At 43.0% G+C, this 27,966-nt stretch overlaps 2 protein-coding genes across 2 annotated transcripts in view; both read right to left on the minus strand.

The window, feature by feature from the left end:
• Positions 1–2,432: 2,432 nt before the first annotated feature.
• Positions 2,433–4,719, minus strand: LOC134065785 (hatching enzyme 1.2-like). The gene is made up of 8 exons (XM_062520867.1): positions 4,625–4,719; positions 4,452–4,533; positions 4,205–4,345; positions 3,997–4,114; positions 3,100–3,278; positions 2,854–2,935; positions 2,608–2,732; positions 2,433–2,483 (listed from the first exon to the last, which is right to left on the minus strand). Coding segments are annotated over exons 1-8 (798 nt in total). The 5' UTR covers positions 4,694–4,719; the 3' UTR covers positions 2,433–2,481.
• Positions 4,720–15,413: 10,694 nt separating this feature from the next.
• actr3b (actin related protein 3B) overlaps positions 15,414–27,966 on the minus strand; it is a 23,679-nt gene continuing 11,126 nt past the window's right edge. The window contains exons 10-13 of the mRNA XM_062520943.1: positions 27,463–27,555; positions 19,404–19,529; positions 17,140–17,223; positions 15,414–16,465 (exon numbers count right to left, since the gene is read on the minus strand). Of these exons, the coding sequence (XP_062376927.1) occupies positions 16,370–16,465; positions 17,140–17,223; positions 19,404–19,529; positions 27,463–27,555 (399 nt within the window). The 3' untranslated portion in view covers positions 15,414–16,369. The remainder of the gene's footprint in view (positions 16,466–17,139; positions 17,224–19,403; positions 19,530–27,462; positions 27,556–27,966) is intronic.

The following is a 27,966-nucleotide window of genomic DNA, read 5'->3' on the forward strand; positions in this document are numbered from 1 at the left end:
TTTTTTTTTTTTCAGGTGTGAATATGTCAGCTGGGTAAACATAAAATCTCATAAAGAGACATTAGACGATAATGCTTTCACTATAAATCAAAAAAAAATGTTGTCCTCCAAACAAACCTTCAGCTTTTATAATCCTCAAACTGCAAACAATTTTCTTTGTGCATCATACTGCATAGACTGCCCAAATAATTGTGTTCAGCCAGCCAATTATTGGCCTCAGCTGTCTGGAGTTGACAGTGGGAGCCTTGACTGAATGTATTGCACATTGAGTTTTGTCTGGGCCAATCATAATTAGAGATCTCAAAATGTATTGAGGGAAACAGTTGGAAATGCATCCAGAGAGAGAGAGAGAGCGATAAATGCATCCAAACTTGCAGGTCAGTCCGTCCTCACATTGAATGTCTACTCTTTTGCAGTACCACGCAGGAATACACAAAAGCGAAATTAGAGTAACAAAAAAAAGTTCAAGAAAGACAGAAGTTGAAGACGGGGAAGAGCGAGAGGAGAAGCCTTTGAAGCATTTCAGTCAGCGCTATTCTCTGCCATCCCTCAAGCCTATTCCAGTAATCTGACATCTGTGCATTATTCCCCCAGAACAGAACATGGCGTGTCTGATGTGTCTGTGGCGCAGCAGCCTCATAGGCTGATGGAAGCTTGTGCAACGCAGACAAAGGGTCCACCGCAAGCTGACATGCTGCAAAGGCTGCCGATGCTGTCAGTACTCCCGGCCTACTGTACTGTATGTGTGTGTGTGTGTGTGTGTGTGTGTGTATGTGTGTGAGTTCACCTAACAGCTGAAGAGGCTCTCCCTTACATCCATGGGGACTCTCATGGAATCTCCAAAGTCACACCCACACACACACACACACACACACACACACACATGCACACAGATGGCACTGTCACTCACCTTCCTCACACAGAAAGAAGAACATACAAATCCGGGTAGACTCACTTTGCATAAATGAAACATATTTCTCTCTCTCACTCTCACTCTCTCTCTCTCTCTCTCTCTCTCTCTGAGTGTATGCCATTGGCATGTTTAAGATGAGTGGTTATTTTTATTCTGAGGAGAAGGAGAGAGGAGAAGGCAGCAGGGACAGAGTAGACTCCTTTCAGAATTCTCGCCAGAGGGAGAAAAAGCTTTCAGCGCACAGATGATACAAACGCGTCCCACCAGGGAATTCAGTTGTTTCGGTTCAACCATGATGTGCAAAGAGTTCAACTCCGCCGCCCACAGAAATAGAATAGCATTAGCAGTGGCCCCTCCATGTCCTGTCCATCTAAATCTGGACACAGGAAGTAATTGAGAAATTAGCAGCCGTTTACCAGATTAAAACAAAGACCCGCCAACGCGACACCCACGCTGGACGTCAGTGCTTTTGTGCGAATATTTAACCCGATATATTCAATCACGGACATCAACTCACTCCCTCTAATTAGTTATCAATGTTCAGTGGCTTGGCCACCGACAGTAAAAGTCAATATATCGAGACGAGCCTGTGGAGACTTTGGATTTACCCTCTTTAGAGTGAGCGGGCTTTACAAAGAGACATAATTAGAATGTCTCAGCACCCCTGTGATTTTTATTAGTTCTCACCCAGCGCGGAGAATTGATTTCTTGAATTAATAAGCTGTCCGCGGACAGATGAAAGCAGCGATGCGGATCTCTCTCTCTATTTCTCTCTCTCTCCCTCTCTTTATCTTTCTCTCCCTCTCTCTCTCCTTCTCACATATTTTTATGTCATCTTGTTAAAAAAAAAAAGGGAAAAAAGTGGGACAGTGTGATGAGATGGAGTAAAAGGGAGTGTGTAAGAGAGAGGGAAAGTCATGGAGGAAACGCTAGAATAGTCACACACTTTGTAAATAGAGTCACAGAAGGAGAGATTAGATAAATCCACTGAGCAGTGAGTGTCACTCACCTCTTAAAATACTGCGTAGGCACCAGGCCAGTGACAGCAATGTGGGCCAATTGGCTACTGTATGTCCAGAGAGAGAGAAAGCGAGAGAGAGAGAGAGAGAGAGAGAGAGAGAGAGAAAGAGAGAAAGAGTTCCTAAAAGAAACAGTTTCTAAAAGAATTCTGAAGGATATGCTGTTACTCATTTGAGTTAGTATAACTGTTCTTGTTTTTAATTGGTTGTTTTACCATGATTACATTTCTCTTATCATGTTGAATTATTTTTTAATGGTATTGTTTTAGTATGATGTAGGTTAGTTTGGACAAAAATATATCCTTAGTAACCATCTCGGCCTAACTATGGAAATAGATGTATTTGCTAAGTTACATGAATGCAGCAGGACAACAACAGAATGAGTTGTTTTTGGTCATTTTATTTTCCAGTGACATCAACATTCAACACGAGAGGAGTAATGTTCACAATCAACAACCATCAAGGAAGAACTTGTGCTTTGCCATCTCATCTACTTCATGTGGTGGTTCCAGCATTAGTGGGAATAGGGACAGCATCAGTTTGAACTTTTTCTGTCAGATAGAAGAAGGAATAGTCAGAATTTAATTCTATTGCAGCCAGACAGCAACCCATCCTTTCAGCAATCCAAAAGTTACAGTTTCTAGCACCTAGAATTATACATGAGGTCATACTCACAGCATCCATACAGTTTGTTGATCCTCTGGATGTCAATGGATGTCATTCCTCGTCTCTGTCCAATTTTCACATTTGGGTTTGGAATTGGAGTGATTGTCTCCCTTCCATTGATTGAGAAAGCAGTGCTATAAAAGAACATGACAGTCAGTGATTTTAAACATTTGAAGAGCAATATTTTTATTAAAATGTCCATTTGGTAACACAAGAGGCAACACAGCTCTGACAAATTGGGTGCCCTTTTCTTACCTCCCATAATGCAGCACAGATGAGTAGTCATATGGAGTGTTCAGGTTGTTGGTGCGTTGTTTCTGAAAGTTGGAAACCATTCCTGCCAAAATAAGAATAAACAAACATAGATTCAGAATTCATGTTGGTTATTCCTAATTTTTCAGTTTTCAGTTTTGTCAACATGTTCTTGTCAACATGTCCAAAATAATAACTCAAGACTATACATATTCAAGTGAAGAAGTATAAAAATGAAACGCAGCTTACGTGGGTTGATATTTTCAAAGTTGATTCTCACATGCTGGTCTCTGTCACTTCTGGTCTGCTCATGATGGAAGCCCAGAGCATGGAGAAGTTCATGCTGAATGATGCCGTGGTAAACACAGCCGTACCTGTTGAGAGAGACCACCTGTCTGCCTCCTGTCCTGCCAAGGTTAGAGAAGCACCTGAGAAAGATGAGAGGAAGAATTACAAAAAACATTTACAATATGGCTCCATTAATTAACATTATTATTTCAATTTGTTATGATAAAAGACCATGGTCCTCATCAAATCACAATTGATTGGATATTAGGCTAAAGTTTGGTTTTGTTTCTGTACACAAATACATTATTTACAATGTTTTAGCTAACATTATACATTGTCTATTAGATTACTTTTCACACAATAATCAGCATTTCTTACATTTATTGATAGCCTATTGTTTAACTAAAAAAAGTGATAGTAGTTAAAAAGTGACCAAAGCCTGACAGTATTGAGTTGTAGTTTAAGGCTGCGTTTAGACTGCCAGTTTGAAGTGACCCAAATCCGATTTTTTGCTCTCATGTGGCACGCATCCGATCTGTGCCACGACAGTGTAAACAGAAAAAAAACACATGAATTCCGATCTCCTCAGATCGGATACAGGCCCCTTTCGTATGTGGTTTTAAATCAGATATGGATCGGATTTGTGTGCATGTGTCTACAGTCTAAACAGACCAATCGGATATTCCAGTGCAATGCGTCCCACACGTCATTAATCTGTGACAATTTTGCGCCTGGTGACGTTAGGTTACAATTCCAAGTGGGCGCGCTGGCGGAGCGTGTTAAAAGTTTTTATGGTCATGACCATATAATCAACCATAGAAGGAAAAACATTTTCAGCACACTGCTAAATCAACTCACCCACTCTTGTTCTCAATGCTGAGGTAGTTGCGTTGACGTGAGCGAGGAACAAACTTTACACAGGTTTTGCTGCTGAAGGTCGCCATGGCATTTTGAATTTTCCTCACTTCATAGTAAGCTGAAAAACACAAATAATAGAATAAATGATCAATGAATGTGCTTTTAACAATGTGTACAACATATTATAGAATACTACAGATACACTTACAGAATTCAGGGTTCACTATGTAAGGGACCTCAACTTTCCCATTAGCAGACTTCTTCCATAAGCAGTAATTGTTCCAGCAAGCCATAGCATTCCTGTTTTTTGGCACCACAAGATCTCCCTCAATTAGAAATTCACTGGAAGCTGAAGACAAAATGGATTTTGAAAGTTATTCATAACGACTCTATGAGTTTGTGCAAACCCTCAACTTAAGGGAACTGTTCATTTGTTTAAACAATGAGAAACAAACCATTGTTGGTAGTCAAAATCTGTGTGGTCAAGTCCACACTGTTAGGCTCCTCTAGGAAAATGTCATCTTCATCAACATCAGCCTAGAGACAAAAAAAAACAGTTTAAATGAAACAGAAGAAACCCACGGTTAACATTTAGAAGTGGAGTTCTGAATATCACAGGTATTCTTACCGTGAGAGGCAGAGCCTTGGACAGGCCAAGCAGCAGCACCAGAAGGGAGATAGAGGCTCTGAGGTTCATGTTGCTTCAGTGTGTGGAGATGCTGTGGACGGCTACTTCACTGGAGCTCACCTGAGCTTTTATACAGCCCTCCACAGGTGTGTCTGCAGGGGGATTTAGGTCTGGGTCAGGTGTCTAATGGAAGCTCTTATGGGAGGACACCACCACCGCTCCCACAAACTCAACAACTGAATTAAGACAAGATGACATGTTCTGACATGTTCAGACCTAAATCCCCCTGCAGACACACCTGTGGAGGGCTGTATAAAAGCTCAGGTGAGCTCCAGTGAAGTAGCCGTCCACAGCATCGCCACACACTGAAGCAACATGAACCTCAGAGCCTCTATCTCCCTTCTGGTGCTGCTGCTTGGCCTGTCCAAGGCTCTACCTCTCACAGTAAGAATATCTCTGATATCTGACTTAATGTCAGCTGTGGGTTTCTCCTGTTTTAACTTCACCTTTTTGCCTCTAGGCTGATGGTGATGAAGATGACTTTTTCCGAGAGGAGCCTGACAGTGTGGACTTGACCACACAGATTTTGGCTTCCAACAACGGTTTGTTTCTCATTGTTTACTGTAAAATACTGCATAGGCACCAGGCCAAGCGGCAGCAATGTGGGCCAGTTGGCTACTGTATGTCCAGAGAGAGAGAGAGAGAGAGAGAGAAGGAGAGAGAGAGGGAGGAGGGGAGAAAGGTGTTTAGTACTGTATTGAGTAGAGAGATGTACAGGGTGCCCATGTGAAATAATTGGTACATTGCAGACATGAATAAAACGAGAGGAGAGGTTGAGTACATCAATGGCAGCTTCATTTCATGCCTGACAACAACAGTTTTTTTTAAAAAAAAGATGGTTGACACTGGTCTTTAGTTTGGCCTTAGTTGTTTAACTACAATCCCCAGAGTTCACTGAGCTCTGCTGACTACAATCCCCAGAGTTCCCTGAGCTCTGCTGAGATAGGGAAATGAAGGAGAACCCCCTGAGGAGCTGACACTTGTGCTTAATTGCCAATTGATTCTCAGCTGTGAATACCAGCGCCATGACAGTTTCATATTCTACACTTTTATCCTCCACGACATACTGTACTTCATGTTCCACACATCAATGTTATGGGTAAATCAATTTCACATACAGTAGCCTATTATAGGCCCTCTTCCTGGTGTTGCTTTGTGTGCAGCTCAATTTCCAAGGGGATGTGTCCATCCAACACACTGTCCTTGGGCCTTGAGATGAAAATACATGGCACTGGCAGACCTTGATTAGTCGTTATTTTTTTGTTTATGCAAACATTCAGCAGCCTCAAGTCAAGCACCAACCAAACAGCAGCTCAATGCACAAATCAATCTGACCTTTTGGTTTGGCTACGCATGAGTTAGTGAGAAGGGAAACACACAGAACAGACACAGAATGAGACCATGACCTCAACTCATGCTCAACTTACTGTATATTACAGTATATGCACATTCTAATGCACGACTCATTCAAAACAGTCATGCACACACTTACGCTAGGAGTATACTCGACGCGCCCGACCTGTCGCGCGACAATGTGACGTCAAAATTACGTAATTTCCTGTGTCGCAAGCCACATTTCAGCCACGCGCCAACGTGTCGCACACCGAACATTTTGAGTCAAGGAGCAGCTACAGTAATTTCCTGTGTATTAGCCACATTGTGTATAAAGTGCAGTACAGTGTTTTATGCAAGTAAAAAAAAAAAATAATAATACCATATTAACTGCCCCAAGTGTATTAACCTCATAGCTGAAGAAATGTATGTAAAATGAATGCATAAACCACAGTTACTAGTTGGGAAATTACAGTAGACCACAGAGATTCATGGGAACCTGCCTGCCAAAAATTAAATGGATATATTCTATCACATTATGCATGAAATAATACACAAGGATAATAATCTATCTCAAATGTATAATCTTTTGTCAATTTTAGGATGGAATTTCACTTGTTAAAGCAGTGCAGGCTCCACACATATCTTTCTGGCCTAATAGCTTTAGGTTTGATCTGTGGCCTTGGGGGAGTGGTACAGTAAGTGAAAAAAACTTTTGGTTTGGAGAACTCAAATCACTTGCAGCCTTGCAGCTGTATCCTGCCTTATCTGCACATTTTCTCCATGTGGTCTACCTGCATGCCCTATTTTAGATTAATTAATGCACATTACACACACACACACACACACACACACACACACACACACAAAGTTGCTTGATGGGAATGTGTTTCAAAGTTAAACGAGACACATCTCAAACATTTACTTGTCGTCTCGTCTGCCTCTTCTTTGTTCAGTCACAGTGTTGCACTAAAGTCTAACTCATAAAATATTTTAACCATTTCCACAACTGCACACTAAAGCAAAGCACATACTGTATCTTTCTGGCCTAATAAAATGAAACATTATGGTTTCCCTCTCTCTCCTATTCACCTACACCCTATACAACATAAAGGTGCAGTGCACTACAGTTTACACTGTGACAAATGGAGAGAGGAAGAGAAAACACGGGTATGATACTTGAATTTATGATCCTAGAGTTTTAAAATGTTTATACAAAAATATTGGAAACGTATGCAGCCCTGCATCAGCAATCTTAAGACTGTGTTATAGGCCCAGTGTATGGAGAAACCCATTTACTTTATCAACGTTTTTGTGCTTTTGTTTGTTTATATTGTGTGTGGTTATGTGTGTGGTTAGTGGCGGCTGCCTTGGTGTGCAGGGTCCCTTGTAAAGTGCTTTAGAGTGCTCCAGGGGGTTGAAAAGAGACATAGAAACACAAGCCGTTCTCCATCTAATCACATTAGTTTACTAAGCGTCCAGAAACATCCTCTGCATGACTCATATCACCACAATGCTCCGGAGCCGTGGAACAGACAGTCAGACACAAGTCTGCAGTGGGCGGCTGGTGTCACGTCAGCCAATGAAGCCCAGTAAGACCCAGTAAGCCCGTGGTCAGTTTCGCAACTCTACCAGCTGCTGTTACCTAGATGCAGACAATCCCTTCAGCCGTGGAAAGTGACGTTTGTGCAGGGAACAAAAATGATATTGGTGACATTATTTTGTCTTTGAATGTCAAAATGTGTATGTATATGTATATTCTTTCACCTTTCACACAGCCCACAGCCCAAGAAATCTGAGCCTTGGGAAAAGAGAATAAAACAGAATGACAAAGAGAGAGATAGAGAGAGATGAAGAGGAGGAGGAAGAGGAGGAGGGGGGGGTTCTGAGTAACATGCCAAAGCCAAGGCTGTTGCCTTTGATGCTGAATGTCAGAAAAGGTGGCATCAGGGGCAGCTTGGTGTGCTGTAAGCGGCCATCTAAATAACAGCAGAGGCCGAGATCTGGACAGATTTACTCCAAAACCCTCCGTCCACCCAGAGGACACGCCACGCCACGCCGCGCCGTCCACGTCCGGCCACAGCCGGTAAATTTATCGCCGGACACAAGGCCGCGGGCGCCGGGCGGGCAGGTGAGCCGCTCGGTGAGCGGCGCGTCCGTTCGCCTTCATCCTCTCCTCTTAAATCAGAGGCAGCATCAGGGGGCCACCAGCGCAGTGCAGCGCAGCGCGGCACAGGAAGTGGCCGCAAAGATTTCCAATCCCAGTCCGACTGTGAGGGAGGGAGAGCGAGAAATTCAAACGTCCAAGGTCACATTTAAATGTGTTTGAGCTCCAGCACCATTAACATATTCACAGCCCAGTCGTCCTTGACGGTGGGTGGGAATTAATTTATCTGCCGGATGTTGACATGGAGACGGAGAAGAGCCGGGCCGGCCGCTGACATCCGTCTGAGAGGCCTAATTGGCTCATTTGTAAGCGACGGGCAGGGGACTGTTCACACACGGCTCATGTGGACACAGGGACACAGTGTGTGTGTGTGTGTGTGTGTGTGTATGTAGGGGACTGTTCACACACAGCTCATGTGGACACTGGCCTCTAAACACAGTGGCTGTTTCACAGGCGCGCACCACCGTTAGGCCCGTCTCATTTCAACAGGAGACTTACCTTAGAATACCTTTCATCTTTTAATCTCACCTACTGCAGTGTGTGTGTGTGTGTGTGTGTGTGTGTGTGTGTGCTGAATTTTTTTGCCAATAGACGAGTGCCTTGGTTTGAAGTGTCTTTGCCTTTATTAAAAGATATGTTTAAAAACGTGGTGTCACAGTGAATCCGGCCCCAAAGGGTTAATGGAAACAATCAGAAATCAACTTCAGCAGGTGTTTAGTGCGCCATCCATCTACTTAGCTATTAGGTAACACAAAACAGAGTTAGTTGGCACAATTACCTGTCTGAAATTGGCCCTGCAGTGGAGTTCCTTGCCTCTAAATCTTATTTAATACCATTCTGCACTCCCCTAAAAAAATAGCAAGCCTCTAATTTTGTGTGTATGAATAGGATCATACTTCGGGAGAGAAGAGTCGGAGCGCTGATTACTTCTCTGGTAATGTTCATGACTCATCCCCCTCCTCCCAAAAGCGCCAGCTCTGCAGCGCGCCTCTCGGAGAGCGTTTGAAAACAATCTCGTCGCCGTGACCCAAGTAGCCCAACTTGATGCCCTGCTGGGTGTGTTTCCTCCTGCATTAGCATCTAAATTGGGTAACGCTCGCCGTTTAGACGGGCCACTGAGGCTCGGCTGGTGGCGCGCTCGAGAGGAAAGATCAGACCAAATCAGTTGAGCATGGTGTAATCATAACAGCCTCGTGCCACATTCATGCCTGGTTAATATCTGCCATTTAAAATGAAATTCCATCCACCTTCTGCCGCAGACATGGGGAGAGGCAAAAAAAACATCTAGTTTCTGCAGAAACAACTGTCAACTGGATTCTGACTAGATTGCTTTATTTTTTTTTCACTTTAGTGTTATTTTTTTGACAGCCTCAGATGTAAAGGTCAATTTTGCCCGGTTGTCAGGAATAGAGACAGTTGATATTTGCGCAGAGCTCCATATTTTCGGCATTGCAGGAATGTCCTGTCAGTCCAAAATGACAAGGGATACTTTAGCTGCCATTTTCTTAGCAATCACATCCTTTTTCTGAGAAAGCTTTTCCTGCAGAGGAGCACCTCAGTCGGCCCTCATACTTGTGAACAACTGGCTGCTTCCTGCAGCCCTCATGCTGTTGAAGCAAAAGTGGGTTGCGATTCACATACAAATCACGAATCTTTGCAGAAAATTGGAAGTATTTTCTGCAAACATTGAATCAGACTGATCAGCTTTGGGTGGGTGTGATCTGTGGCCTTGGTGGGATAGCAAGTGAAAAACGTTTGGTTTTGGGAATTCAAATCACTTGCAACTCACTCACTCACTCACTCACTCACTCACTCACTCAACGAGACACATCTCACATTTACTCGTGGTCTCGCTTCTCTTTTTTGCACTAAGGTAAGTCTAACTCCTAAAATATGCAATGCAACAATTTTACCAACTGTACATTAAAGCAAAGCACAGTGTGAATCAATTTTTGCTGCTACAGTATACCACAATAAAATCAAATGTATTCCTGAATCACTATTTCATATTTGATCATACATGTATAATATACATGATACTTTATGATAACAGAATATGATAACATGAATTGTTTTTTTCACTAATGGATTTCACATTGAATCCATAATCTATTCATAATCAGAGAGACCTTGCACTTGAAGGGTATTGTGAGAGTTAGTGTTGGAACTCTTTAGTGGTGTCTAGCAGTGAAACCTTTCTCATGTCAACCCTGTGGCAATGTTAACACTCTTTTGTTATCTGAGGGAAAATATGTCCAAAGAAACAGAGAAAAGGTGTCCATAAAATACCCTATGTACAGTATGTCTTTTAATAAACATAATAATAAGTGTTTTTCTTTCTCGCTTGTTTTGTAGGCCCCCAGCTACACTTAATGAGCATCTCAGTGGAAAACGCCTCAGTGTAAACAGTCATCCTCCCCTCACAGCGCTGTGAGCGTATCCGACCTTGGCCTGCGCAGCTCTAAACGGCGCTCTTTAAATCGTTAAGATGTGAGCAGCGGGCTCCAGGCCAACTCTGACACGTCCCACTGAGGCCCTGAATCGATCACGTCCATCATCACATCTCACACTCATCGTATTTAACTGGGCTTAATTACAGCCCTGTTTCAATTAATGGCACTACCAACAAATTGAGTGCACTTGGCAGGGCTGACTGTAGTGTAGCAGCATGTATGGCTCTCTAATAGTTTGAATCTTTACAACTGAAAAGTACTGAAATAAGATTTTTGGGCCACCAGAGAATTTTGACCAGTAGACCAACAAAGTTGTTCAGTTTATATGTATTACAAGAAACTGCCTTATAGGAACTGTCTTCTCCTTTTTTTCAGCTCTCCAGTTTTAGTTGAGCATTTCTCACTTTCTTCGCCTCTATCTTCCTGCCCATTCGCTCTATCCGCAAGGTAGTCTTCACTCTTTTCATAAGATGAACAAGATGTACCCCATCTCTGAAAACTGGCATGAGTGTGTTTCTGATAAGAAGCTGTCAGTCTACAACCACAAGGTCAGAGATGGGGAGAAAAAGGATTTTGGGAGTTAGATTTTCTCCCTCAGAGAAGAAAACCTTGTTGAGCAGAGGAACTAAGCCATCTGGTACCCCTTGGATTTTTTTCATCATAGAGCTTACACACAGCTTCCCAACTAGATAATTCTGTGGCTTAGATGGAAAATGCCAAAACTCACGTACAGTACACCACATGACTTGCACCCAGGAAACGTCCTTTTCCGCTGCACCCATGAAGTTATTCATTTATTCTGTCATATTTCTCCAAAACTCCAAAAAAATCCCCCATTTGACGAGCCAAAACATGCATAATTCCGATCTCGTCTCCAGCTATGTAAATTCCTCCAGCCTTCGTTTGTCTGTCTCTCTGTGTCTGGGCTCAGGGTTGTGTGTGGTGGTGTGGTGTGTTTGTGAGGCGAGATTATAAGATAATTAGATACAAGCTCCTTGCAGCCCGGAGGTGACACTCAGCAAGACATTCCCTTTAGCGACGGCTCTCAGAGGACCATCTATGTTTGCATTAAGTGAGGAAATATTAAAGAGAGAGAGAGAGACAGAGAGAGAGAGAGAGAGAGAGAGAGACACACACACAGGCACGCACATACATACACTTATTTCCACTACTGTTTATTTTGCACTCATATGTGTATACATTGCATAATGCACTTATATTTTATTTTCTTTGTGATATTGATGTTATTTGTATCACTACTGTAGCTTTGGCAACGCTGTAACAAACAGTCATGCTAATAAAGCACCCTTTGAATTTGAATTTGAATTTGAGAGAGAAAGAGAGAGACGCTGAGACTTAAAAACAGAGGAAAGGAGGACAGTTAAAGAAAGTTGGGGGAAGAAAAAGAACATACAACCTACAGTACCCAAACAGGCACTCTAATGAATGCTAAAACACCTTGGCTTGAGGAGCTATGGAGATGATGCTGTGACCTGTTGTGCTGCTGTAGTGACCTGTCCTGAGGACTGCTAAAGGGTCATTTGACCAGAGAGCCCATTCAGAGGGCTCCTAACAAGACGGCGACTCAAACGGTTTAAAGGTCACAGAAGGTTGTGGAAGCCTGGAGCAAAGTACTCAAGACTGATAAACGGACATCTGAAATCTGTATCCTCAGGGCAATGTGTGTGTGTGTGTGTGTGTGTCTGTCTGTCTGCCATAGCAAACAGAACCCTTTCTATATCTGGGCTTTTCATGCCTATATCAGTGCCTAAGGATATGGGTCCTATGACTATTTCTGTTAAGAGTCACGAACAACAGTACTTTTTGTCTTTATAAAAACGATTAGCTTTTCATGTGGCCTTAAACCGTATCTACAGCATATCCTGACAACCTCCTGGCATATCCTGACTACCTGTGGAGATCAAAGGTGGGGTGCCACGGCCTTGGCAGCTCTGAATGTGAATGGGACTCTCCTAGCGGGTGGTCAGTTATCTCTCTCTTCTCCAAAGACAGAAGCTGCGATGTCAGAAGAAGACCCCCACCCCCCATCCGCCCCCTCCGCCCAACCCCACCCCTGAGCTGACATGTTCCTCAGAACTCATGGGGAGAGCAAAGGAGGCGCTGGGAGAAGACTACCTGTCCCAGATGAGAGGAGGGGGAAGTATTTCACCACAAAAAAAGACACTTTCTAAAAAACCCTGTGCCATAGCTGGGCCTTGATCAGATCAGATTAAGCCAGCATGATGCAAGCACACAGTAACAATGTTCTCCCGTGGATGCTGTCGTGTTGCATGTGTTCTGAAATGCTGCGCTGCGATGTGATGCTGTGATGCATCAAGAATGAAGATGAACATGCCGATCCATGTCCTGAGACACATACTGATCTCACAGATTCAGCCTTCAGATTCTAAAATGTTCATATAGTGGCAAATAACAAGTAGCACAAAGTATAGACGCTCCTTCTAGACATTTACATATTTTACAAGATATTTAGAGATGTTTTTGTTTGTCTCACAGTGATGTCTGGCTTTTTTCTCTGCAGGCTATTTTTAAGCAGCGGGAGATATTTTGGGTAGTAGGTGTTTCTTTTTTATCTAAAATGCTGGGACTTTTTTTCAGAGCCTTATACGTCTATGAATCTCTTTACCCGAGCTCAGACAGTTCTGAGACGTACACAGCTAGACCAGCGTGAGATTTTGCAAAAAAAACAATTGTCACAGTTAATCTCATTTGACTGAAAGAGAAAGTGTGGAAAAGTATAACAAACAGGAATCATGGTCAAATTTACCATCAAAATAAATCCATGGGGATATGATCTTAAGAGATATCAAAGATGGAAACAGCATTGTTTACTTCACAGTATGTCTCCAAACACGTCTGTTGGCACGCTGAACTAACTAATGTAATCTCCATTCCAAAAAGATGCCTTTTCCATCTATCGTGCTTCTCCTATTGGAGCTAACATGCGGAGCGCAGGCTTTGCTATTTAAAAAGAAACACATTGATTTTGTCTCAGCTGCATGTGTCATTCCTCTCAGCGCTTTATGGCACACGGGGGCCAACTAAGTCAGAGAGCTGCCAAATTAATGCCGAGAAATATTCACACGAAATATCCAAGATCATGATCATTAAGGCGAGCCAGGCTTCCGGTGAGAGATAATTCCGGGACACCTACACATTACGGAGTGAGTGAAAGCCTCGGCAATACGCTCAATTGCCAACGATGGAAGAAATCTAATTAAAGCCAGAGACAAGAAGCAACTGTAGCGTGCACAGACGTTTGCAGTCACACATTATACAGTGAGCTGAAAAAAAAAAAAAAAAAGAAAAACGCACAATATGCTGGATGCGAACCCTCTTACTTATGATATTGAAACCTGAGGGGGGGGCTTAGCGTGGGGCGAGGGTAAAGGGGGGAGGAGGGGGGGTAACGGAGGACAGGACGGGGTGATAACAGATAAGCACTCCTGCAGGCTCTCCCGGGGGTGTGATCCCCATCAAAGCTGCGGAGGAGAGCGCAGGGAGCGGGGAGCAGGGCGCGGAGAGTGGAGAGCAGGGAGCGGGGAGTGGAGAGCAGGGAGCGGGGAGCGGGGAGTGGAGAGCAGGGAGCAGGGGGTGCGGGGAGCGTGGCGGGCGTGCGGCAGGCTGGGATTACGGTGCGTAGAGAGGGCCGCGGAGAGGAGAGGGCTGAGAGCAGAGTGAGTGAGTGTTCTCCGAGAGGCCGGATGGGACGCTGGACTCGGGGCTTTAGCCCAGCAACACTCCACCATGCCATCACAACCGCTGTGTATGAGGCCAAGGTGTGTGTGTGTGTGTGTGTGTGTGTGTGTGTGTGTGTGTGTGTGTGTGTGTGTGTGTGTGTGCCATGCCATCACAGCCTCTGTGTATGAGGCCAAGGTGTGTGTGTGTGTGTGTGTGTGTGTGTGCCATGCCATCACAGCCTCTGTGTATGAGGCCAAGGTGTGTGTGTGTGTGTGTGTGTGTGTGTGCCATGCCATCACAGCCTCTGTGTATGAGGCCAAGGTGTGTGTGTGTGTGTGTGTGTGTATGTGTGTGTGTGTGTGTGTGTGTGTGTGTGTGTGTGTGCCATGCCATCACAGCCTCTGTGTCTGAGGCCAAGGTGTGTGTGTGTGTGTGTGTGTGTATGTGTGTGTGTGTGTGTGTGTGTGTGTGTGTGTGCCATGCCATCACAGCCTCTGTGTATGAGGCCAAGGTGTGTGTGTGTGTGTGTGTGTATGTGTATGTGTATGTGTGTGTGTGTGTGTGTGTGTGTGTGTGTGTGTGTGTGTGTGTGTGTGTGTGTGTGTGTGTGTGTGTGCCATGCCATCACAGCCTCTGTGTCTGAGGCCAAGCTGCTGCACAGGGAGGAGGAGATAGCATAGCGAGAACATCAGATTTCACTTTTAGCCGTCGGTAGACGGAGAGAGAGAGTGTGTGTGTGTGAGTGTGTGTGTGTGTGTATGTGTGTGTGTGTGTGTGTGTGTGTGTGTGGAAAAGGGAAAGAAAGAGGGGGAAAAAGAGACAGAAAGAAAGGAAGTGCGTGTGTGTGTGTGTGTATGTGTACAGTATGTGTGTGTGCCGCCGGGACTGCAAGAGAGAGAATTCAAATAAGAAGCGCTGGCAGCATTGACATACAGTAAAGCAAGTCAAGGTTGCACTACTGTAAGTTCTCCACTAGTGAAAGGAAGTGGATGAAGGGCAAGAGAAGGACGACGTCTCTTATAGCTGCAGTTTCCACATCAGAAGGTGACAAAGGGAATCAATGCGAGAGCTGAGCTGCAGTTGAGAAGAGACTTTATTTCCCTCGGCAGCCGTCATTTCAGTCACGGGCAAAATCAAGCTCTACAACTCCAGGAGTTGTAATATTTCTCTACCATTCAAACAAAGTAAAAGAAGTCAAACGAATGGGCGATATATACTCTACATACAAGTTAAAGTCAATCTTTTCTCTTTGAAATATGCCGGATAAAAATAATTTAATAAATAGAATTGAACTTACTCACACTATACATCGATTCTCTGTTGTGAATATACTCTGTTTCAAGTGTACCCATCTCCCCACCCGAGTTCTGATAAACTATTTGCTTTTAATACAAATATAAACTAATCTGAAGATAATTTGCCATACAATATATATCTATATATGTCTCTATTTCTTGTATGTACAGTTTCAAAGCATTACATTCTATTCATTCGTACATCTGATAGTGCTACACTTCAAGCTTAGGGTGCCTTCCAATACAATCTCGTGCAGATTGGGATCTGGAGCTAACCTTTATGCTGGGGAACATAACACAGAAACTAATTCGATGCAAGAAAACAGTCATCATTGTATGGCTTCACCTGAAGTACTTTCTATTTCATTTGTCGCAAGGTTTTTTTTTTTAAGTGTGTTTTGTTGTGTTTTTGTTTCCGTACTTCTTCTCTGCCTTTGATGTTGCATTTGGAACATTGAACATTCAGTGTGTGTGTGTGCTTCCTCTCCCCTTTCCGCAAACACTCTGGGTCTGAATCCAACAAATCACCCGGCGCCTGTTCGAAGCTTTGAAACTCTTTCTCGCTCCACAGTGGCATATAGAAAGTGTGCGGCTTTCACTCTGGAGCGTTTGAGACTCTCGAAGATAAGAACAGCGCGGGTGACAGGATGCAGGTCTCGAGTGCGGGCGGCAGAAGGGTGCGGGTCCGGTGCGGGTCCGGTGCGGGTCCGGTGCGGGTCCGGCGGCGTGTCCAGCATTAGGACATGATGCCGAAGACGGGGTTGTGGCGGCAGATGCTGGGGCCGTGCTCCTCGTAGTCCTTCTTGGAGTGGCACACTTGGAAAAACTCCGGCTGTATATCATAAGGAAGAGCAATAATACATTTGATTTATATTGCACTTTACACCAAGTCAATGGCCTCAAAGTGCTACAATGCACAAACACACACACACACCAAAAAAAGGATAAAAATACCATAGAAGAATTTAAAACTAGCATATAAAATTAAGCTAAAACCAACATATAAAGACAAGCTAAAAACTAGCATATAAAATTAAACTAAAACCAGCATGTAAACGCAGATAAAAGTATCTTTGTTAAAGGCTTTTCTAAAAAGATGTGTCTTTCCAATCAATCATAGCAGTCAAGTCAAGAGTACATCTGACTGAGTACAGAGCAGTCAAGTCAAGAGTACATCTGACTGAGAAATCTGCATCAACCCCCGTAATACATTTCTCTATTTACAAACAAATAACGTGTTGACAAGACTCCACACTACTCTCGAATATTAGCACACATTCAGCAAGAGGTATCAAGTGCTTGATTTATTATTTTTAAATTTAATTGGAGCTAATCTGCAGAATACATACACATCTTATTCCAAATTCATCAAAACTGCATCAACAAATATATTGGATGCCTTCGGGCTTATCCAAAATGAAGCTAGTTTCACTGAAAAGTCAATTTCCCTGTCTCCTGCCATTAAGGAGAGAGCATGTACTGTACGTCTGTATTAGCGTTGCCTACCGTTGAGGCTAGCATGGATCCTCCGAACCACACGGCGTATCTCTGCATGTGATGGGTGATGACCTGCACCTCTAACGGCTTGGGCTAGGGAGGAGAAGAAAAGAGAAGAGGAGAGGAAAAGAGAAGAGGAGAAGAAGAGAGGAGAAGAAAACAGAAGAGGAGAGGAAAAGAGAAGAGGAGAAGAAGAGAGGAGAAGAAAAGAAAAGAGAAGAGGAGAAGAAGAGAGGAGAAGAAAACAGAAGAGGCGAGGAAAAGAGAAGAGGAGAAGAAGAGAGGAGAAGAAAAGAGAAGAGGAGAGGAAAAGAGAAGAGGAGAAGAAGAGAGGAGAAGAAAACAGAAGAGGAGAGGAAAAGAGAAGAGGAGAAGAAGAGATGAGAAGAAAAGAAAAGAGAAGAGGAAAAGAGAAGAGGAGAAGAAGAGAGGAAAAGAAAAGAGAAGAGGAGAGGAAAAGAGAAGAGGAGAAGAAGAGAGGAGAAGAAAAGAAAAGAGAAGAGGAAAAGAGAAGAGGAGAAGAAGAGAGGAAAAGAAAAGAGAAGAGGAGAGGAAAAGAGAAGAGGAGAAGAAGAGAGGAGAAGAAAAGAGAAGAGGAGAGGAAAAGAGAAGAGGAGAAGAGGAGAGGAGAAGAAAACAGAAGAGGAGAGGAAAAGAGAAGAGGAGAAGAAGAGAGGAGAAGAAAACAGAACAGAAGAGGAGAGGAAAAGTCAGTAAACAGCACCTCTCACTCCCCCCACAGGTCTGCGTCAGTGTGGCCCCGTAGGGTCAGCTGACCACCGCCTGCAGCGTCCCAGCAAGACTTGAGAAAAACAACAGCCACTGAAAAGCACAAATACTTGTGATTGGACACACACACACACACACACACACACACACACACACACACACACAGCCACACACAAACACGTACACACGTACACACACACACACACACACACAGCCACACACAAACACGTACACACGTACACACGTACACACACACACACACACACACACACACACACACACACACACACACACACACACACACACACACACACACACGTTTGCAGGATCAGTGCCCTATCTAAACCAATCTCATTAGTTTCCCTTCTGTCAGAAATCTGGGTAAAGCCAGCAGACAGCCATGCCCTCCTCTGGATAGTAACTACTATTTTGGCATGCATGAGTGAGTGTGTGCGTGTGTGTGTGTGCGTGTGTGTGTGTGTGTGTGTGTGTGTGTGTGTGTGTGTGTGTGTGTGTGTGTGTGTGTGTGTGTGTCTGTGTGTCTGTGTGCTTGTGTGTGTGTGTGTGCGTGTGTGTATGATAGTGTATCTGTGTGTGTGTGTGTGTGTTTAGTCCTCAAGGTTACTTTAATCCTACAATTACCATATCATTTAAAGTACAGTTATTAGAAAATGACCAGGTAGATTACAAGAAATGTCCTTGTTTTGTTATGTATAATGTAATGACGACAGCTTGCACATTGTGCCAAAACAACGCCCCTTAGCTGTTCTGAAATCAGTTTAAACTACGGCCTCTCAGGCCTTATTGCTTCATTGGCCAGTGCCAATCCGTCTACCTGGCTATTTTAATCTGACTCATTCAAAACGGTCATGCACACACACATTAAAGAGTCACTTCACCCCATAACTCCACCCACTTCACATTTCTGAAAACGGCTTTGAAAATGGGCGAGACGTTCTGAAATTTGGAGAGAGAGTGCAGCACTGCTGCAACCAATCAACCATGGTGATTTCGTGTCAATCTGGGAATGAATGCTGCAGACATGGTTTATCACAGGTAGGCTAATCAGGGCAGCAGGTGTTGGGGCGTTTCAGTCCTAATTTGTAACGACCCGGTGACGTAGTGTCGGACTAGAAGTGCAGGGAAACGTCAGCATTCCAATAGTATTTTGGACCAACATGCCATGGCATGTTTTCAAACGGTAGTATGCGCGAGAGAGCAATATCTCCAATGCAAAGTCAGACGAAATGTTACTTTTGTCGAGAAACACGATTTTTGTCAATATTAACCCTGGTAATAGTACAGTTCACCACTTATGAGTATTTTCAATCAATCAACAGCTCAAAAAACCTATTTTAGGGTGCAGTGACCCTTTAATACCATATTAACTGCCCTCGTGTATTAACCTCATAGCTGAAGAAATGTTGCAAAATCAATGTATTAGCCACGGCTAATAGCTGGGAAATTACGGCACTGTTTTGTCCACTCTGACCCTGCACCTTTAACCTTTGACCCCAATCATGCAGAGCAGGATGACCTCTGACCTTTAGCCTCCCTCCACTGAGTTGCTCGCTCAGGCGCAGACGGGCGTCCACCGTGCGCTTCAGGTCTCGCTGGAGACGCCGGCCAAAGTCACGGAACATGGTGGAACCTCCTGAGAGAACAATGTTCTGCACATAGAACACAGAACGCACATACACAAGAGCACAGAACATCAGCACATTCTATTGATCTACACATGACATGGAAGGAGATACACTATATTGCCAAAAGTATACACACACACACGCACACACTATATTGCCACACACACACACACACACACACACACACACACACACACACACACACTTACGTGACGTCCCATTCTTAATCCATAGGGTTTACTATGACGTTGGTCCACCCTTTGCAGCTATCACAGCTTCAACTCTTCTGGGAGGGCTTTCCACTATGTTTAGGAGTGTGTTTATGGGAATCTTTGACCATTCTTCCAGAATCGCATTTAGAATTAAGTTTATATGCGAATCATGCGCATTTAGAATTAAGTTTACAGTGAGGAGAAAATTTATTTGATACCATGCTAAAGTTGCCTAAAAAGAGGAATATAAAATCATCAATTGACAATTGATCTTAATGTCTTAATTAAAAAAAATAGTAAAAATAAAACCGCTAAGCACCCCAATTTTCTTTGTGATTGAAGAATGTTTCGTAAAGAAATAAATGTTCTTCCTGAATGCTAGGGGGAAGGAAGTATTTGACCCCCAATGTAACCCTATGGGAATTTAACACATAGGGTTAACATAGGGGCAGGCAGATTTTTATTTTTTAAGGCCAGCTATTTCATGGATTCAGGATATTATGCATCCTGATAAAGTTCCCTTGGCCGTTGGAATTAAAATAGCCCCACATCATTACATACCTTTCACCATAGCTAAAGATTGGCATGGTGCTTTTTCCAGTAGGCCTATTAGCCTGTTTGATGCTCATTGAGCTCAATGCAAATCAACAGGCTAATAGGCCAACTGGAAAAAGCACCATGCCAATCTCTAGCTATGGTCAAGGATATGTGATGATGTGGGGCTATTTTAATTCCAAAGGCCAAGGGAAATTTATGGGGATGCATAATATCCTAGATCCATGAAATAGCTGGCCTTTAAAAATAAAAATCTGCCTGCCCCTATGTTAACCCTATGTGTTAAATTCCCATAGGGTTACATAGGGGGTCAAATAATTCCTTCCCCTAGCATTTAAGGAAAACATTTATCTATTTACGATACATTCTTCAATCACAAAGAAAATTGGTGTCCTTGGCGGTTTGATTTTTACTATATTTTTTTTTAATTAAGGCATTAAGATCAATTGTCAAATGATGATTTTATATTCCTGTTTTAGCATGGTATCAAATACATGTGCTCCTCACTGTATATGCGAATCAAGGCAAGCGAGTCAATACTTTTGGCAATATAGTGTACTGTATGTGTGTGTGTGTGTGTGTGTGTGTGTGTGTGTGTGTGTGTGTACTTTTGGCAATATAGAGTGTATGCAGGATTACTGTGAAATATGAAGAGCAGCCTTCCCCTGCATTAAACTTCAATCTTCAACTCAGACGTTAGGCTGTTCATGCCCCAGCACTAACAGTAACACTAGCACTTCTAAATGTCAGATCTATTTCAAACAAGTCTTTCTTAATTAATTAATGATCTGCTCTGCACACACAACCTTGATTTTTTTTAATTTTTAACTGAGACATGGTTAGATCAAGCAAACAGTGCTACCCTCATTGAATCAGCTCCCCCAAATTTAGTTTTCTTGAGTTTTACCAGAGCACATAGAAGAGGCAAGGGGATAGCCACGATATTCAAAAAGTATTTTCAAAAAGTATTTTCAAGGGGGGCGCTGTGGCACAGCAGGCTACGAGCGCTGTGGCGCAGCAGGCTACAGCACCCGTACCAATTACGGGTCCGAATGCCCACGGGGACCCAGGTTCAAATCCAGCCTGCGGTCATACCCCGATCCCACCCCATTTCTCTCTCCCACTTGTTTCCTGTCTACCACTTCACTGTCCTGTACTAATAAAGGCAAAAAGCCCAAAAATATACTTTAAAAAAAAAGTATTTTCAATCAGTCACATATTACGTCTTCTCCTCATTACTGACTAGTTACAGGCCTCCAAAACATTCAGCATTACGTCATTACTGACTATTTACAGGCCTCCAAAACATTCAGCTTAAAGGGATATTCCGCCATTTTTGGAAATACGCTCATTTTCCACCTCCCCTCGAGCAAAACAATCGATATTTACCTTGTTCCCGTTCATCCAGCCATTCTGTGAGTCTGGCGATACAACTTTTAGCTTCAGCCTAGCATAGATCATTGAATCGGATTAGACCATTAGCTTCTCGCCTGCTAGCTTCATGTTTAAAAGTGACTAAGATTTCTGGTAATTTTCCCATTTAAAACGTGTCTCCTCTCAAGTTAGAAAGTGCAATAAGACCAACTGAAAATGAAACCTGGCGTTTTTCTAGGCTGATTTGACATGGAACTACACTCTCATCTGGCGTAATAATCAAGGCAACTTGCAAACGTACTGAAGGCGCAGTGATATCGTACGCAGCATCTGAAAATAGTCCCCATAGACAACAAGCAGTAGTAGTGCCAGTAGGTTGCAAGTTGCCTTGATTATTACGCCAGATGAGAGTGTAGTTCCATGTCAAATCAGCCTAGAAAAACGCCAGGTTTCATTTTCAGTTGGTCTTATTGCACTTTCTAACTTGAGAGGAGACACGTTTTAAATGGGAAAATTACCAGAAATCTTAGTCACTTTTAAACATGAAGCTAGCAGGCGAGAAGCTAATGGTCTAATCCGATTCAATGATCTATGCTAGGCTGGAGCTAAAAGTTGTATCGCCAGACTCACAGAATGGCTGGATGAACGGGAACAAGGTAAATATCGATTGTTTTGCTCGAGGGGAGGTGGAAAATGAGCGTATTTCCAAAAATGGCGGAATATCCCTTTAAGTACTTCTTGAAGAGATACTGTAGATGAACTGATGTCAGCCATTTGCATAGAGTTTGACTGTCTTATTGTATCAGAGGATCTAAACTAGCATGTGTTTAATCCTGAGAACATTAATTGGAATTGCATTGCTGGATACTTTCTTCTTAAAACAGCATACACAGGGGCCAACACACTTTATTGGCCATACCCTCAACCTTATTATCAAAAAGGGTCTCAATGTTTCTACAACTGTTAAGGACCTGGCCTTATCACACAAGTGCTCTCTTCAGCAAGATGTCAAGTGAATTTCCCCCTGGGGATCAATAAAGTATCTATCTATCTATCTATCTATCTATCTATCTATTTAGTTATCTATCTAAGTCAACTGTCATATTCAGTAGATCATTATAGGATCATTTTAATTAAAAAATGGCAAACATTATGGATGACATTGTTCCATTAAAAGATAGTAAGGACAAACAGAAAGGACGGAAGAAATATCCAACGGTTAACATCCTAAAAAGAGAGTGTAGGAAAATCGAAAGGCAATGGCGAAAATACAAACATCAGAAATCCATAACGAGGTGCTCCACACATACTGTATAACTCTAAAATATGCATCTCTAATATCATCAGTAAACGCACAAATAACATTTGTGTACTATTTTCAACCATTGAGCAGTTAATAAAGTCAACATATCCTCTCAAATACTATAACTCAACATCCAGAATGATCTTTACTTTTTAAACTATTCTTTGACTATTGTCCATCTATGCTTTTTATTTGCTACTGTTTGCTTCTGTTTGCTTTTGTTTATGTAGAGTAGAGCACATTGGATGACCTCTGTGTATAAAATGCACGATATGACTTGACTTGACTCGACTCGACTAATTTGGTCATTTTTATCTATTTACTCCGTTAGTTGACCTAAATGCTATTAATACGTCATACGACCCAATGGATTCCACACTTATGAATAGAGCAACACATTTGGGTTTGATTGGGATGCGTCGGAATGATAGAGCAAAGCTATATCCTGATGCAATCCTGACAAACTCAGGACAGGAGCGAGTGTAACCTTGACATCAAAAGGACATCAAAGCAGAGTTCACTTTTAGGCTACATTGTCTATGTACATATATTCCACTGAATTGATTCTCTTGTAGTGTTAGATTCTGATTAAATTATGAGACATCAAATGTTTACTAACCAAACAAACTGATGTTCCTTGGTATCTTGAATTTTACCTCCGTGTTTTGGAGACAGACATTTGATTGATCCTGGAGGGTGGATAGTAGGTATAGAGGATTTTTGCATGTGTTACTGCATGAGATGTGAGATGTATGACTGAAAATACCCTTTTCATTATCAGATGGTTCTTCTCTACAAAACATAAGTTTCCTTTTGCAGAAGTCATGAAAGTGTATACTTAAAAGTTCAAAGAGATTTGATGGAATTGGCAGCTGTAGAACTCCGAAGAGCAGAGGTAGTACACAAAGGCACAGAGGACGCGCCCTTATCTTCCACTAAGCCCGTGTTTTACAAATAACTCAACAAAGACCAGCAGCTCTCCAATGACAACCTGATGAAATGAAAAACAACTTGTGGCATGGCCTCAAAAGTGAATCAATCCTTCAAAAGTCAACAATCTAATAATAAATCCATGTCTTTTACTTGACATTTTCTGCTCCTGTGCTTCAGCCAGGAAAGGTTCATATCCGTGATGTATTGCTTGGAGAAACTTCAGCGTCCACTGCATCTGAATATGCTGATATCCGCTCCGTAGAGAAACCATTCTGCTGACAACTGGAGTAATTACGGGATTGTGCTGGGGGAACAGAGGGGCCCTTTGGGTGACCCGAGAGAGGCATCGATCGCTCTGTGATAACAAGGGATCTCGTGCATATCCCTGTGTCATCAAAGCGCAGTCAGCGGGTCAATCCCTAGTTAACGAACTTGGTGAGGGAGAAATCCTCTTGTTTAGACTGGCCTGAGGTGAGACACTGTCTGGGGAGGGATATTTCCTAGAAAAATCTAGAATAACCACATTGCCGCGGTATGTCTCCACACAGCCAGGAATTCTGGTTGACATTCATTTGTGTGGCGAGGCCATGTGTGTGTATATATATACGTATGTAATCTGTATGCATGCAATACATAGAAATAGAGTTCAAAGGAATCTAGACAGTTGACCTGTTGGTTCAAGTGAGCATTCCTCAAGGCATTCTTGAGATATCTTGTCCGCGAGAAACGGACCTTTCGGTACATGTGGTCACAGTGACCTTCATCTTTGACCTTTGACCTCCAAAATCAAATCACTTCATCTTAATGATCCAAGGAAACTGATACTTAATCTGAAGCTGGTAGCTCAAGGTGTTCTTGAGATATAGCGTTCACAAGAATGGGACTTTCATTATCAACGTAACCTGGATCTTTGACCTTTGACCTCAATTATCTAATCAGTTCATTATTTCCAATCCATCCAGTCCAACCGAATATCCCAACCAAATGTGGAGCACGTGCCTTGGCACATTGAAGAGATATTGCGTTAACAAGATCAGGACGGACAGACGGACACAAGGCCGGACAGACAACCCAAAAACATAATGCGTCTGGAGTCTGGACACAGCTATCTTTGGCACGAAGCATGAGTGATGCAATGTCATTCCTCCACATCTCTGTCTCTCTCTCTGTCCATCCATCCATCCATCCATCCACCCATCCATCCATCCATCCATCCATCCATCCACCCATCCATCCATCCATCCATCCACCCATCCATCCATCCATCCACCCATCCATCCATCCATCCATCCATCCACCCACCCATCCATCCATCCACCCACCCACCCATCCATCCATCCATCCATCCATCCACCCAGGTAGCTATTGGTTTATTATGGGTGTCAGCAGGAGCGATCACAGGGAGGCTGGGGGATGCAGCTGGAGCATTTCTCTACAGATGAGAGGTGCTCATTTCATACAGAGGAGACTGGCAGTGATGGGGCACTGACAACAGAGATGTACAGTACAATGTAGGTATGTTTGTATGTATGTATTTATTTATTCTGAAGTGAGAGTAAAGGATATATATATATATCAGACAGACTTGCAAACTAGAAATCTTTCTCACTAACTCATATGTTTGTATGTATGTATTTATTTATTCTGAAGTGAGAGTAAAGGATATATACTGTATATATCAGACAGACTTGCAAAGTAGAAATCTTTCTCACTAGTGCATTTATCTGTAGGGACTGAAGCGCTATACCTTAGTTTTTGTTTTTTTGAAGTCAGTTCACAACAGGAGGATTAGAGTGGTTTTCTCCTCCAGAGCAGTAAACTTTACAAGCGTTCACGGGCACAGATAGCGAGAGAAATGGGTGGCTGAGAACGGCTGAGATAAACCAGAGGCTGGGGACCAGTGGGGATAGCTGAGCAGTCAACAGATACGGCCACAGCATGCTGACAGGGGAACAATATTGACCACGGAGGGTGGCCATGCAAAGGATTCAGATATGTATGACCACAACAACGGTTCCTGGTGCCTCTGTACCAGTAATAAGACAAATGAGCTAGCCTCCTTTGCCTCCTTCGTCCGAGATCTAATTGTCTTCCTGAGAACAGGCGCGAGGAGAGTGAGAGAAAAGAAAAGAAATTGAAATGCAAATTGTAGGGTATCATTTTCATATGGTGAACGGCAGAAATGTAGCCACTAAATCTGCGGTCAGTGAAATCAGCTTTCTCTTTCTGTCAGACCTGCAGGGACAGAGGGTGCAGCAACGGGGTTGTGAAATTATCTCAACAACGACCTCTTCTTGCTAAACAACTCATGAGTGACTCCGTTTGGTACAGACACATCAAAGTCAACAACTGATCGTTTAAAGAACTATAATATAAAAAAACTCTTTTTTTAGCCAGCAGTACTGTAAATGAACAGGCCAGTCAAGATTTCATGACTCTATGTATGAATAACGTTCAGATGCACAATAACGTTTTACCACAATAGCACTCCATGCCTTTGGGCAAGGTTACCTCGTGTTTGCAAACGCCGAATGCTGGTGATTAATATGTTGAAGGTACGCCTCAATATAGCCTTTGCTCGAAGATAGTTTGTATTCTTCGAAAGTGTTCGCTGCTTTGCATGCTTTTAGCTCTTTGACCATTGGTCCAGGGTCAAGTGTACAGCATAAATCTGAATACTGGTGGGAGAGTGAGGTTGCCTCTGCATGATAATTGGAGCTGCGCAAATCAAATGTACATAATTCAGATATATGATGGATAATCTATCTCACAGTGGAGCCTCATGTCTTCAGTGGCAAATAAATGATGTCAGTGAGTATAACACCTCCTATTCCACCGTTTTACTCTGAATGACCAAAGTTTCACATTTCTGCACTTCAGAGGCACTTCTTAACTCCTTCAACGCAAAAGAACTATAGACAACTTTTTCCATCACTCTCATGACTGGTGCAGAGCAGAGGTTCCGATTTCTCTGTGATTTCACAAGGTCAACGGTATGCGCTAGCAGCAGATAACGAGATGTGTTGCATGATTCATTGGCATTATATGAGCGGCTTCTATTCACACGCTTCTATGCTGCACTGAGCTGCCACAGTAAGCGCTGGGTACAGCTCGGCTCAGCTGAGTCCAAAACCATGGCTCAACAATGACCCCTGGTGGAGATTAGATGTCACAACAGAGGAACATAAGCACCACACACCACCGAAGGCCCTCACACTGCTACCATTTTTTTAAAAAATCATTTTCACTTGATGTACACCAACTCAAATGGATCAGCATGAAACTCACAGCCTCTGCATTCACACATAGTGATCCTACAGCACCTTCTATTGAAACAGACACGAGCAAGTTGAATGATAGAACGATATGAGTGGGTGGTCACAGGCACGGCACATACGCCCACAGTGAATAAAACCTTTTTACTATTGACAGAGTCGTACCCCACTGACAGCGTTAAAAACGTCCTTTTCATTGCTTTCGCTATACACTGGATATCTCACGGTCGACACTTCTGAAGAGCCTATGTTTGTAAAGTACTAATTAACTGCTGAGAAAGAGCTGGGTGAGCAGGGGGCTTTACCTTGTACAGGGGTCTCCGCACATCTATGGGGCAGTTCTGAATCACCTCGTCCACCACGTCTGAAATGGGCTGCATGAAATCTGGGTTAGCAAACTGAGGGAACAGAAAAAAAATCAAATCAAGATGTGTTGAAAAGTCATGTGTGCTTGATGGGTTTTTGGAAAATACAGTACAGTTTGGAAAATATTACTTCTGTCAGCACACATATGTCTTCAAGAGGCCTGGAAAACATCTGAGCAGCTTAATTACATCGATTTTGCATTGCGTTACTGTACACAATATTACATTTTCGACATTAAGATTTCCAGCAAATACAGAACTCAAATGTGTTTTGACAGATAGCGCTGACATTTGTAAGATCAAAATACAAGTCGTTGTAAATGGAACGCGATCACATCTGAGACATTAAGATCTCCAGTAGATGTAGAACTACGACACGCATTGACAGTGAAATGCCGCCGACGTTTGTCGGAGATCAGAATAAGTCGTTCTAAATGGAATACG

The sequence above is a fragment of the Sardina pilchardus genome, chromosome 19, assembly GCF_963854185.1.
Source record: "Sardina pilchardus chromosome 19, fSarPil1.1, whole genome shotgun sequence".
Lineage (NCBI taxonomy): Eukaryota > Metazoa > Chordata > Actinopteri > Clupeiformes > Clupeidae > Sardina > Sardina pilchardus.

What these genes read in the sequence shown, in the direction of transcription:
- LOC134065785 (XM_062520867.1), bottom strand. Translation starts at nt 4,693, where the DNA reads ATGAACCTCAGAGCCTCTATCTCCCTTCTGGTGCTGCTGCTTGGCCTG. An exon ending in CTTTGAAAATATCAACCCAC is followed by an intron (nt 2,936 to 3,099) that starts GTAAGCTGCGTT and finishes TTATTTTGGCAG; the next exon opens with GAATGGTTTCCAACTTTCAG. An exon ending in TCTGTGCTGCATTATGGGAG is followed by an intron (nt 2,733 to 2,853) that starts GTAAGAAAAGGG and finishes GTTCTTTTATAG; the next exon opens with CACTGCTTTCTCAATCAATG.